Source organism: Centruroides sculpturatus, unplaced genomic scaffold, assembly GCF_000671375.1.
Source record: "Centruroides sculpturatus isolate CEXI.00-Female unplaced genomic scaffold, Cexi_2.0 scaffold340, whole genome shotgun sequence".
In the NCBI taxonomy this organism is placed as follows: Eukaryota; Metazoa; Arthropoda; class Arachnida; order Scorpiones; family Buthidae; genus Centruroides; species Centruroides sculpturatus.
In genome coordinates this window covers 621520-636387 of record NW_019384518.1, presented here as the reverse complement: position 1 = coordinate 636387, position 14868 = coordinate 621520, and the positions used below count along the sequence as shown (strand labels likewise).

General features: G+C 27.5%; 1 protein-coding gene across 1 annotated transcript in view; it reads right to left on the bottom strand.

The window, feature by feature from the left end:
* Window positions 1–14750, bottom strand: part of LOC111622661 (ectopic P granules protein 5 homolog) — a 37190-nt gene extending 22440 nt beyond the window's left edge. The window contains exons 1-5 of the mRNA XM_023365083.1: window positions 14612–14750; window positions 12656–12782; window positions 12149–12352; window positions 11946–12074; window positions 10976–11057 (exon numbers count right to left, since the gene is read on the bottom strand). Of these exons, the coding sequence (XP_023220851.1) occupies window positions 10976–11057; window positions 11946–12074; window positions 12149–12352; window positions 12656–12782; window positions 14612–14745 (676 nt within the window). The 5' untranslated portion in view covers window positions 14746–14750. The remainder of the gene's footprint in view (window positions 1–10975; window positions 11058–11945; window positions 12075–12148; window positions 12353–12655; window positions 12783–14611) is intronic.
* Window positions 14751–14868: the final 118 nt, after the last annotated feature.

Below are 14868 nucleotides of genomic sequence, written 5' to 3'. Positions count from 1 at the left end.
TTACACAATAAAGTTACTGAAGAGAAGTGAATTAATTTTTATTTGGTTATTCTTTAGCGTCTCTTTTTGTTTTTCTTTTTATACTTTCATCTTGGATAAATAGTCGGTAAAGAAGTTTGGATCTTAGGGGCCATCCATAAATTACGTAACAGCAATTTTGGCCATTCTAGACCCCCACCCACCCCTGTGTNTACAGTGATTCTCAGTCTGTCCTAGAAGCTCTATTAAATCCCAATTGCAATAGCAATAAAATGACATATATCCTACACCATATTAAAAATCCAACTCAACTCAACTAATCCAAAATTCATTGGAAATTTCTCTATCTCAAGACATTGGAGAAACATACAACCGGAAAGAACCAGAGTGGTACAGTATTATTCTGGATTACCCTTTTAATAATAACTACATGTTATCAAATATGCCATTTGCAAATCAAGAAATTTATTATCCAACTTAGATTAAATAAAATGATGATTTTGGTAAATAATAAAATTTATGAATTCTTGAAACATACTGTCCAAAATGTAAAAAAATATTGACTAAACTTCATATGTTTGTGAATACAAGGAAGGCCAGAAACTAAGGATTAATGGTGAGCTAAATCAGCTAAATACCTTTAAGGAAAAAAACCAAATGTTATTTCATTTAGCAAACACTACAATGATATACCAATTGTATAATTTCGCAAAAAATTTTTGTAACCGGCCTCTCTAATTTTATATGTAACAAACCTGATACACATAGGTTTTGTAATTTTAGGGCACTTAGTTTTACATGATTGTTGTTCATGTTAATATAAGTAAATTTGGATATAATGTAAGTCTAACATCCTGTTATAACAGGCTATGGCCTATTATGATTAATAAACTTGATGTGATTGATTTTAATTAATAATTTTAAGCATGTAACAAAACAGCTAATTTTGAATTATATTTTCTTCCCGTTTATTGATATAATATAAAATTTCAGTTATGATTCATATTCTTTAATTTTACACTTATAAAAAAATTCTTAAGTTTTATTAAGACACATCCAAAATCTTGTTAAGAATCATAGCCCAAAGGACTGACAAATTTTATAAATATAAAGTATACATATACATATATAAAAAACTGAACAATGTTAATACTTTACAGCTGTGTTATCTATTCTACAAATTTTCCATTATTTCTTTCATATTAAAAAATTCATTTTTTATTCTTCATCTTTGTTGGATAAGTCAAGAATTCTCTAAGTATAGTATAAACTACATGGGTAGGCTGAAAAGTAATGTACACATGCTTGTAGAACACGAACAAAAACAAATTNCATACGAGGTCATAGCAACTTGCCAACCCCCATGTCACAACGTCAGGCATAATTGACAAACATCCATGATGTCACAATTCCCTTTTGTGGTGATTTTGAGAAGCCTCCTTAACTAATGATATTAAAAATTTTCTACTCTGACATCATGTCAGAACAGAAAATTGTCATCTTTCACACAATTTGAGCATAAAGTGGCAATTTACAGAGTGGGTTTTTTGAGAGCATTTGATAAGTGGAAAAATTTTTCAATTAAAATTTTTACACAGTCAGATGCATGTAGCATGAGTATATCATACTAAGCATGGCTAAATAAGTCAATTTGGTGAAAATTACAGTAAAAAAACTAATAGGTGCAGAAAATTGTGGTGACCATGATTTTCATTAAAAAATAATAATAATAATAATAATAATAATTTCATTATCAGTAAGTCAGAAAAATATTTAAAGATAAGCCTACACTGTAAAAGTTAAATGGTTTAATTTTTGTTGCACTTATACTTTTTAAAATATTAAAAAATTTCATTACAGTAAAAAAAAGAAACAATTAAATAAAATGTTGCTCCATATTTAATAGTTTAAATCTACAATAAATCCATGCTTATTGATATTATATAAAATGAGCTGGTAAACACAAAAACACCTTAAGCTTATTAAGGAAATAAACTGAATACAAGTTTACATATTTTAAAATAAATGCTTCTATATTGTTTAAAAGCATAAACTGTCATAATGCTATATCACAAGTCAAACTCACTTTGGACATAATTAGATAGTTTTATTTTTATGCTTTGTATTTGTCTAGTGTAATTTAAAAATTCAAATTCAATATAACACTAAGAATTCATAATTCTATTGATTTTCTACAGATTAAGATTTAACTGATAAAAATATACCCACTTTAAATAATTAGTTATGTGAACTGCAGAAATTTTAAAGTTTTCAGGAAAAGGTTGCTGTATCTCTCTGTAAATAGTATAATGTTCACATCTGTTAATTTCAATCTCGTTCTTCATTTTTGTATCGCATTTCATCTGTTTACACTGAAAAAGAATAATTTAATTTAATTTTTGTTTCTTTTTATATAAATTAATATCACACTTCTCAACAACACCGTGTTAAAGCAAAATTAAACAACTACAAACCTTTACGGTGTGATATTATATAAAATAATCAAGAAAAAAGGTCCCACAAACGTTTTCGAACTGAAGTAGGTTTTTCCTCAGGTGAAAAAAACTTAAATACATAAAAAAATCATTCGATGGAACACAAAATTTGAATGAGATACGATCAACGAAATCCATGAATTCTACCGCTGATGTCATCAATAGGCATGCATATTCTTCCGATGTAAACGTTTTTAATTTTATAGAATATTTTTTCTGTCATGTATAAGCGTTTCCCATGCTAGGGATAGAGATAACTCATCCTTATTATTAATACACCTGTTGTCTTGGGCCGCTTTATATATAGAAATCGCTTCGATCCATCTTAGATGCTCAGTATGAGGAGTGGTGTGGATGATTCTAGCTTCGTTAAATCTTGGATCAATGTCTGGATCCGTAGCATAACGAGCAGTGCAGTAGTTAGTCTTTCGTGTTGTATGTCAGCCATGTGTTCCTTTATTATAGTTTGTGGGACCTTTTTTCTTGATTATTTTATATAATATCACACAATAAAGGTTTGTAGTTGTTTAATTTTAAATTAATATCACTTTATAAAAAACAAAAGTGAAAAATATAAAAATAAAAAATATATCTTATATGTTTTAATTACATAAATAAGAATGAAGCAATATCGTATAGCTCATAATCTACATAGTGTTTTGGAAAGAGCAGTTACAATCAAATTTATCTAGCCAAACGGCCAAGGTGGTAGATTGGGTCAAGTGTCGGCCCACCACTCTAAAGGACCTGAATTTGTGTCTGGTTCACTTCTGAAATATTTTGCAGTTTCTCCAACCTAAAAGGGCTGATTGATCTCTGGTCCTTCTGGGTTGGGCAAACTGCAAAAAGTCCATCCAACAGCCTAAAAATGAAAAATCCTCTTAAGAGTAAAAAAGTTTTATTTTAATTAAAATATAAAAAATGTTCTTATTAAACATAATTTATATTCTATTACATCTGAAACAGAAATACAGTACGTCATTTTCATGACGTACAGTATCATTTTACATGTATGTCTGGAAAATAATCTGTGGTATTCATGAAAATATTCTCTCATTATGCTTTCTTTTGCTTCTAAATTTTAATTCAGAAAAATTACTTTATTGCAAAAATAGTTTATCATCACATCAATAGGAAAATCATTTCCTTAAAATTTTATCAATGAATAACTTCCTCAATTGCAACATACCTTAGGAAATTACTAAGAAACTTGAGTATTTGATGATACACACTAAAATCAAAAAACTGTGGAATATATGTTTGTGATACTGAATAATCCTTATCAGAAACATAACAGTCAAAATGCATAAATGTCAATACAATTATGTATAGAAAATATGGTTTAACCTTTCCACCTCAAACATGTTTATCTTGAAAACCTCTATCTCAAAATTTATTTTTCTCCCTGCATTTTCAACCTAAACTCAAAATACTTTCCATGTTTATCTCAATTAATTTTTTTCCCAAAACCTCTAAATCTCAAATTATGGACTGAAGTGTTGATTAAAAGTTCAAAGCTTAGCGACTACATTTTGATAGCATAAATTGAATGGGTCAGTGCAACAATGATATAACCCTCTTCAACTCTCAAATACAGATATTGATGCCATTTTGCTGAATTTGATGCAAACTATCTTCCTTTCCACAAAATGGATTAGATCAATTCACCTTTTATACTTTAGACTGAAGCCGTAATCTTTTCTCTGAAATGAATTTTCTTTTTGCTAGAATGCAATACATTGGTCCCTCCAAGACCCAATAAGAAACCAGTACCAAGATTACACATAACAAAGATGGCCAATGTTAGTTGTAATAGTTAACTTTTGAGTCTGAAAAATATGGAAATGAGGAATCTTTGTAAGTGAACAGCCTTTCTTTGATAAAATAACTAATTGTGAATTCATTGAGATAAGAATCCTGTTGTTTTCAGTCATATTACAGTATTGAAGCTATCTGTTGAACACCCATGGAAATATTGTGTTAAATATTCTTATTCAGATTTAGAGTCAAGTAATTATGCAAATCTTGTTAAAGGGCAAAAGAGAAAGGAGAAACACATGACTTGATCTAAAAAATATTAGCCTCACCCCAAAATATTCTAAACCAAGATTCATAAATTCAAATAGTTATGGATTATTATTGATGTTTTGAAATACATACCACCATTCACCTTTCAGTCTTATTTCTCAAAATGCACTGACAAAAATCAGACAAAGAGTAAGGTAGATGATGAAGACCTCTTTGGCATTTTTGACTATGAATAGTATGTGTACTAATTATACCAACGTACTAAAATTATACAACACTGTTATGATTAAATAATATTTCATTACATTGATAAAGTTCAATATTTATTCAAGTAACTTTATTCACTTTGTAAAATAAGAACCATGTTTATGTTTGAATTTTAAGAATCTATACAACATTTATATTAATGAAATTTAACTTATTTTCTTTACTGTTTGAAGATAATTTTTAAACTTACACTTTTTTGAAAACATGCAGCACCTAAACATCCTTTAGAGCACGGAACATTTGCAATAACCTTAAAAAAATGTAAAAATAAATGTATTAGTATTCAATGATAAGGGAAAATGCAGTTTAATCACTTACAAAGATATTGATTTCTATAATTCTAGAAATAGCTGTTGATTTTACATTGATATAAACAAATTTAAATTAACTACAAAACATTTTATTCAACAAACTTTTTATTTATATTAATTAGTTTAATGTTTTCTTTGTATAATATCATCAATTATTCATCATTACGTTTAATTTCTTGATAAAATTTAGACATTATAGCTTTATTCTGCCATATCTGATATAAATAATATGTACCGGTTGATCTTCATTTTTATAAATTTCCAATATTTTCTTTGCATATATTTTATCTAATTCTTCCACTTTACTTAGTTTCATTAGAAAGTCTCTGAAAAATAAAAATTCGTATGTGAAGATTTTAATTATTTTATTAATTTAATCAAAATTATTAAATTAATTTATTTTTTAAAATTATTAAAATAGAAATATATTAAAATTATAATGGAGTTATGAATAAGATAAATTTTGATACTATTCAATACAGAAAAATCTACAAGTACATTAAGAATTTTTAAAAAATTCAAATTTTTAGAATTCTACCAATTTTAAAAGTCTGGTATGTTCCAAACACCTTTGAACTCTAAACAACTCTGCTCATGGGTTAAGAGTTTTATGGATTTTGGAACACACCTGACTTTATTCTTAATTCTGAAAGTTTAAAATGTTGCACTGCCTTATAAATTAGTGAAAGTTTTTAGCTAGTTAAGTGTAAAATATGAAGAAATTTATAAAAATGATGGCATATGCCAATATAAAGATAATTATGAAAATAATAACTTCTGTAAATTTAATACCAAAAACTTCTCATTAAGTTATCTTTTGTTTTAAATTGGTAAAAGAAAAAAAAAGCTCACTAATTTGGTTGTTTTAATTTTGCTTGACATGCAAGAATTCTATACTTTTCTGTATTTTAAAAGTCAGTTCCTTATGATGGCATTTTGAAAATGTCAAAAAGATTTGAAGTATTTCACAAATTATTTCTTTTTTGTAAATTTAACATGTCTTCATAATTACAAAGAAATTTATTACTGAAATTGTAATAAAACAGAAAAAGAAGCAAAAAAGTATATTCCACATTCAACAGGATTCTGAACAAGTGAAATGAATAAAATGACAATTGAAAATTCTAACCAAATCTATTGTAATTTTGTCAACTCAATTAACTTAGTGTTATTTAACAATTGTACTCTGAATTTCACTTGTAAGATTATTCTAATCTGGAATAATGGGTACATTTCTATATTCAACGATTGCCTCAACAGTGAAAAAATGACATTTCTAAATGGACCGTTGAAGTCCGTGAAGTCAGCATTGGTTCACCGTTGAGCTCAACAATCTCGATGACCTGAAAGAACGATGATTAGTTAACCAATTAAACATGGCTGCTTCCACAAAACAAGTAAATTTCACTTATAGAAACTATCAATTCACTCTTGCTGTGGATGCTGTAATAGCATACAGATTAATGACCTGTATATGATAAAACATGTGATTACATGATTATGTTGGATAATTTGGTCAATATTGAAATATTAAGCGTTTTTCAGACACAAACTACTCCATGAATTTGTCCAAAATTTGATTAGGACAGATATTTCACCCTCTTTACATCTTCCTAATGATATAAATATTCAAAAAATTCAATTATTGAAGAAATACCCACTATAGAAGAAAATGATATAGATAAGGGTTCATTCAAATAAAAGGATTTTATTTGGATAATGGTTAAGTGAGTTACTTTAATTATTTACCAAAACAGTCTCCTTCTAAATCATTGCATCTCCTTAATTAAATCAGCCATCATAAAAAATGCCCTTTCAACATAAATGTTTCTTTTTTCTACAAAACAATGTGACATGATGTCAGATCATTCAACGGAGGGCTCAACAAAACTTACCAGTGATATAAGCAGGAGTTGTGCTACTTAGCGCCAAAATCACCATTTGGTGATATTTTTATTAAAGTGGTAATAAAAATCCTAGTTGCTTATTTCAACATTTGGTGTGAAATAGAATCACAAATCACACTTCAGGAAAAATAGCAAAATGTCAAGTTTTTGTACAATGGGAGTCCCGTGCATCACACACCTAGCAATATCACAATATCATGCAGCAAGTTCAGGCAGAAAAACAGGAAGTGATGTCGAGAACCAAAGGCAGTTTTGTGCAATGCCGTCTGGCATTTCCAGAGTGGAATTTTTTATCGGCCAAGAGAAATTTTGGGGAAATTTTGAGATGACTTTTTACACCTTGATCTTGTTTTAGTAGACTAAAATAAAAATTTTGACATCATAAAACCTGTGAAATAATGTTTAAACACTGTGATCAAATGTGTTATTTGGAATTAGTCATTAAAAAAATTATTCAAAAATGATTCCTAAGGAGAGGGCCAGACATTTAGGACTCTGATTATAATGAATTATGGTGAGCATGTAGCCTTAAACACAAACAGCTCCTTGTCCAAATAATAATACCCACTTCTCAAGCATCTACAAATCTTGATCAAACCTTATAAGTTTTTGGAAGTTTCATGTCTCTGAGTGGTCATTTGGTTTAAATCATACCTTAAACCAAAAAATCATCTTATGCGTAATTTTTTCAACAGTCATATAAAATTTAGATTCTAGAAAAACTGGCATCTTCTAGAAAATGGTTCATTCTTGTTCTTAAAAAAATTACAAAACTGCATGCATAAACAGTGGTACCACTGGAGAATCCCAGATATCTTTACATCCATCATTCTATTTGGATTTCTATATAAAATTTTTTCTAACTTAAACATACCAATTATTTTAACTCTATAGTTAAGCATTTTGCTTTTTATCTTAGAAAATTTTGGAGTTTCATTCCCAATTTTTGTAAATGCATTAATTTCTCCATGATGATTTAATTTATGATGTTACAATCAAAAGTGTAGATTCTTTAATATTTCTCCTAAGACCAATTTTAAGTCTCTGGAATCTAGTTTGGCCAACTTCTCCAATAATTATTTTCTTTTACATAGGTACCGGTACATCATGCTATTTTAAAATTGTGACCTTGTTACAGTTCTGATTCAATTCCTGCAGTGTTTTATATTAATATCTTACCTATTGTAGTTATTGTTCATTCTTTGTATTTTTAACCCACAATTGTGTGGTAGCAGCAATTTTCTGCAACTACCAGTCTTTTTACAAAATTGATTTATTTAGCTGTGCTTCCATAATATCCTTATACTATATATTATCCATGTAAGTGTATAAAAATTTCAATTGAAAAATTTTTTTTCTTATCACAAGCCCTCAAAACTGCAGAAAACTGCTGCCTTATGTATGTGATTGCATCCAAATTTTTGTTATTGTTACATTGTGTAACAATAACAATACATTGTTATTGTTACACAATGCATGTATACCACTACTACATTGCATGTATAACACAGTGATTTTCTACTCTGATTTCATTAAAAATGATGTCATAGTGCTCTTACACAATTACACCACAAGAAGTAATCATGACATCATGAATGTTTGTCAGCCATGTAGAATGTAATGATATAGCAGTCTGCAAGTCGCTATGATCTTGAGTGCTTGTCTTTGTAAGATAGCTTGACGCTCTATGACCTTCAACAATTTAAATGTTTTCAAAGCTTTATTTTGTACCCAAAAAATACAGAAAAATCATTTTCTCATCCTTCTGAAAACCACCTCAGCCCTCCTGTCATTTATTTCTTGTTCAATTCATTTCACATTCGCCCATTCTATTGAAAGGCTCCCATGGGAACCCAGTTAAAGACATTATATCACTATCTTGTGAACTAAACAATGTATGACATTGAAATTTTACCAGTGTAGAGAAGACACATTACAGGATTTTTCAGGGTCATCAAATCCAAGGAATGGCAATTACTTGCATGCAATAGAGTATAAAAAACTACATATGATCACAGGTTAATGAAATAATCCAACTGGGTTTTATCCCTAATAAATAGCAATCTTCTATTATTATTTCTATTCCTAAATAAAAACATAATATAATCCTATTTCTTTATCTTCTAGAATACTTAAAATCTTAATGTCTGTTGTATCATTTATATTCTCCAACTGCAGCTAGGTTAAAACTGTTTCAACACTGTATCTGACACATATCTACAGTCATCAATTCAACTGTAAAACAATTTGAGACTTTAAATAATTTTGAGAATAAAAGAAACCAATATATGTCTTATATGTTGACACACTCAACTTGATCTCACCATTGATACAAGCATTTGATCTAGAGATACTCTCTCTTCTATTAGATGTAATTGCTGATCATTTCAACAACCATGTCACAGCAAGATTCAACAACTATTTTTTGCTTCGATCTTTTAGAATTAAGTTTCTTTTCTTTCCTTTCTTTTTGCAACCTTCTTCTAATTTGTGGTATATTACAAGAGTCTGATTTAAGTAATTTAATTTTTGTTGTTTGTCTCAACTATATTGCCCCAATCTTGATTCTACTGATGATGTAAAATTCATTAACTCAAATCTCCACTTATTACAAACTGATCTTAACCCTTTTGTTTCTTTAATTGAAAGTTTTAATCTTAGAATTTATAACAGTTTTATGATTACGTGCTTTTCCTTAGTCCCTAATACTTCACTTCCTTCTCTATTAATAAACAAACAATTGATTATGTCCAATGATTTTGAATCATATTTAATGAAAAACTTACTTTCAAATATTAATATTGATTTTAATACTAAAAAAATTTGTTATTCAAAGAGGAATTCTTTGTCACCAAGTCATATCATCTCTTGTTCTACACTGTAAGCCCTTTCATTGACAATTTCCAATCTGTCATTGATTATTGTATTCCTGCAAGGGCTATAATCCCAACTTCCTTGTTAGATATCATGTTTACAAAATTAAACAAAGTGTATTTTATTTTTAACAAATTGTGCAATCTGCCTTTCACTAACTTTGGAAAAACTGCAAGAGTTTAGCTTGGATTTCCTGGTTTACTCCACTACATTATATAGTTGGATCACATCCTGTTTTATAAACTATTTAATGGGAATTTAACATTAATTTTGAAATCCATATTCCTGTAAGAACTATTCACAGAAAATTGTGTATTGTCTGTTTAACAAAGCATTCTTTTTTCTTAAGATGTATACAAGCTTCATTTTTATGCAATTAATCATTTTGAGAGTTTATGTAAAAAGTTCATTTATAGCCCTTAATATATATTTTAAATATAATATTGTAAAAATTTTTTATGTACCTAATTTTTAAAACGTATGTATTATATTGTATTGTACAGTCGACCCCCCTATAAGATATAGATACGTTCCAATTTATTAGGAATCCGATTTCTTACAAGTCGTTCCAATCACAGCCCGACACGTGTCAAGTTTATGGACTACGGCTGATTGAAAGGTTTTCTTCCATAAAATTAATCGATTCTACACTAATCCGACTCAACATTTCCAAAATACGTATATTTTTTCGTAGTTTTATAGGAATCGTAATTATAGGGACCNCCAGAAACTAAGGATTAATGGTGAGCTAAATCAGCTAAATACCTTTAAGGAAAAAAACCAAATGTTATTTCATTTAGCAAACACTACAATGATATACCAATTGTATAATTTCGCAAAAAATTTTTGTAACCGGCCTCTCTAATTTTATATGTAACAAACCTGATACACATAGGTTTTGTAATTTTAGGGCACTTAGTTTTACATGATTGTTGTTTATGTTAATATAAGTAAATTTGGATATAATGTAAGTCTAACACCCTGTTATAATAGGCTATGGCCTATTATGATTAATAAACTTGATTTAATTCATTATCATGGTGTAACCAAATTTCATACTTGAAAGAAATGAGAAACGAAATCTAAAACAAAAAAAATGAGCATGCACACTTACCCATTAGAAGTAGTTGTAATATTTCTCCATAATATGTAGGAAAATGGTAAAGTAAAAGGATTTGTAAATCTTTGAGATAAATCTGAAAAAATAATAATAATATGAATTATAATTTATCTATTAATGATGGTTTTCAACAATAATGATAATAATTAAGTTTTATATTAATGGATTATTATTATACTGTAAGAGATCTAAAAAAAATAAATTTCATGCAAAATTTCTCATAAAAATTAATTTTACATTTTACAAAATATTTCAATATCCCAAAAGCATTTTTTTTTTTTTTTTTATACTGCAACACACATTGTTTCAGGAAAGAGTACAAATGAAAATAATTTCAAAATTACTAAATGCCAAACCAATTGCAAAATGAATATTCCTTTCTTTTAACAAACTTCCTAATAATGATTATTTATGATGAAATTAAACAGAAAATATAGGAATTAGTATTAATCAAAAATGCTTTCAAATAACTGTTACTTAGTTTAAAGTTTTGTCCTGAACATTATCAAAAATGAATGAAGATTTACTGTAATAAAACAATTTCCTTACTCTTTAGTAGTATTTCAATTACTTTTAATCCATTCTAAACATATTAAAATTATAAAAAATGGAAATCATAATTTTAAAAATCCTTTACTATTAATGAAATAACAATTTATAAATGGAAGTTTCTTTAAAAACAAGTTCTTTAAATTTTTCTCATGTTAGGAAAAAATCTGATAACTAAGAATTGGCAAATTATTAGCTTTCAGAGTTTTTTATGATGCATACTTATAAAATAAACTTGTGAAGCTAAAATTTCATATTTATAAAGAAATAAAAACTTAATATATATACGGCTAAGTTTAATTTGGCATCTCATGATTAAAATTCAGTAAGATTTTTATTTAAAACAATGAATTCTTTTCATTTCTAAAATGTGTAAATAAGCAGAATTAGTTTTCCAAAATGTCGATTTACTTACGTCAAATGCCTGCCGTTTATCATCATTTATTTCAACTCCCAATTTGCACAATGCTCTTCCGACATTGCGTATAATTTGATTTATGTTAGATGTTTGTTTTTTCTCGCCCAGCCATCGAGAAATATCAAACTATTTAAAAATTATTTTGATTAAATTTTAAGTCTCATAACTTTCTCTTTAAAAAGAAATGTTAATAATTTCACCTTATTTAGAAGAATACATAGTATGGAATTAGGAATAGAGTCAATGCAATTAACTAAAAACTCGAACATTCTAATATAATCCTCGGGTTCGTTGATGGACGGATCAAACAAGTCTGCCACCGATACGAAATCCAAAATATATGAATTATGAGATATTGATTTTAACAGTTCCATTTGTTGACTTTTCATTCCTTTGATATATTTCTAAAATAAAAGATAACCGAGCTTTTACATACAAATTCAATATATAAAACTTATACTAAAAGCTTCAAATATATTACAACTATTATAATGATTATTTTATTTGATAATAAATATATAAAATATTCAAAAATTAAATTGTTTTATAAAGAAAAATAACATAGGTAATGCATATATTTCTCTGTTATGTTATTTAGAAAAATGTATTCTAATTGAAACCAAAAGATATAACATTAATTAATGTATCAAAGTTTTTCAAATATTTTAATCAAAAATTATTATGTAACAACAACTTTATTGACTTACCATTCCAAGAAATTCTAGTTGTTCTATTACAAAATCCTTAATTGGTAAAAATTCTTTTATTTCTTCATCAACAAACTTCATAAAATAATAAAACAAATACTGTCCTATTTCCTGATCCCGTATTTTTCTATTTCAAATAAAAAGTTTTCGTCAGATTAATTTATTATAAAATAAAAATGGTCACGTAATTCAAATTTTAGATTATGACTAATCAATATTTTTCTTTAGATACTATCTTAACCAATGTCTCTTCTAAAATGGAAAGAATTATAATTTTTGATATTTTTAACTGAAGCTATTTCATTTGCAACAATATTACTGAAATAAAAAGAGTGGATAGATAAAAGTCATAACCCAAATCAATGAAAATTTATTGCTTTCAAGCAATGGAAATACAAATTTCTTTTTGAAATTCAATTCTCATAGTTAAGACATTTTTAATGCTATTTAATTAAATGTACACGTTTGTAATTTATTCCCTTTAATCTTATGTGAATTGAATACAAAAATTAGAGTTAAAAATATAAATACAAATTTTTTGTTTGCAAATCTCTTCAAATGTAGGAACTTTAATAGTAAAAATTTTTTATTTACATTTTAACAAAAGTCAAAAGTTTAAGATAAAGTACATGAATCGCAAATCTTATTTGACAGATAATTTAACCCACAGTGACATGCAGCTTCCGTTTAGCGAAGTTGTGTGTGTTGGGTGGCAATTTTTCATTAATTTTTTTTATGAATAATTATGCTGCACATAATTGCCATTCCTCAAATTTGACAGTTCTGAAAAATCCTGTGATGTGTCTTCTCTGCATGTGCCAAATTTCAAGGTCCATACATTGTTTAGTTAATAGAACAATGTCTTGAGTGGGTTTCCCTAGGGAACATTTCAAACTTTTCAATAGTATAGCCTATGGAAAACAAATTTAGCTGGAAACAAATGACAACAGGGCAGTGTTTCTCAGAAATATAAGGAAATAACTTTTCTGTATTTTTTGGGCACAAAATAAAGTTGCAAAAACATTTAAATCTTAAAGGGTATGGCGTCCTAGTCTTAAGCATACGAGGTCATAGCAACTTGCCAACCCCCATGTCACAACGTCAGGCATAATTGACAAACATCCATGATGTCACAATTCCCTTTTGTGGTGATTTTGAGAAGCCTCCTTAACTAATGATATTAAAAATTTTCTACTCTGACATCATGTCAGAACAGAAAATTGTCATCTTTCACACAATTTGAGCATAAAGTGGCAATTTACAGAGTGGGTTTTTTGAGAGCATTTGATAAGTGGAAAAATTTTTCAATTAAAATTTTTACACAGTCAGATGCATGTAGCATGAGTATATCATACTAAGCATGGCTAAATAAGTCAATTTGGTGAAAATTACAGTAAAAAAACTAATAGGTGCAGAAAATTGTGGTGACCATGATTTTCATTAAAAAATAATAATAATAATAATAATAATAATTTCATTATCAGTAAGTCAGAAAAATATTTAAAGATAAGCCTACACTGTAAAAGTTAAATGGTTTAATTTTTGTTGCACTTATACTTTTTAAAATATTAAAAAATTTCATTACAGTAAAAAAAAGAAACAATTAAATAAAATGTTGCTCCATATTTAATAGTTTAAATCTACAATAAATCCATGCTTATTGATATTATATAAAATGAGCTGGTAAACACAAAAACACCTTAAGCTTATTAAGGAAATAAACTGAATACAAGTTTACATATTTTAAAATAAATGCTTCTATATTGTTTAAAAGCATGAACTGTCATAATGCTATATCACCAGTCAAACTCACTTTGGACATAATTAGATAGTTTTATTTTTATGCTTTGTATTTGTCTAGTGTAATTTAAAAATTCAAATTCAACATAACACTAAGTATTCATAATTCTATTGATTTTCTACAGATTAAGATTTAACTGATGAAAATATACCCACTTTAAATAATTAGTTATGTGAACTGCAGAAATTTTAAAGTTTTCAGGAAAAGGTTGCTGTATCTCTCTGTAAATAGTATAATGTTCACATCTGTTAATTTCAATCTCGTTCTTCATTTTTGTATCGCATTTCATCTGTTTACACTAAAAAAGAATAATTTAATTTAATTTTTGTTTCTTTTTATATAAATTAATATCACACTTCTCAACAACACCGTGTTAAAGCAAAATTAAACAGGTTAAGTAATTCATCTAGTA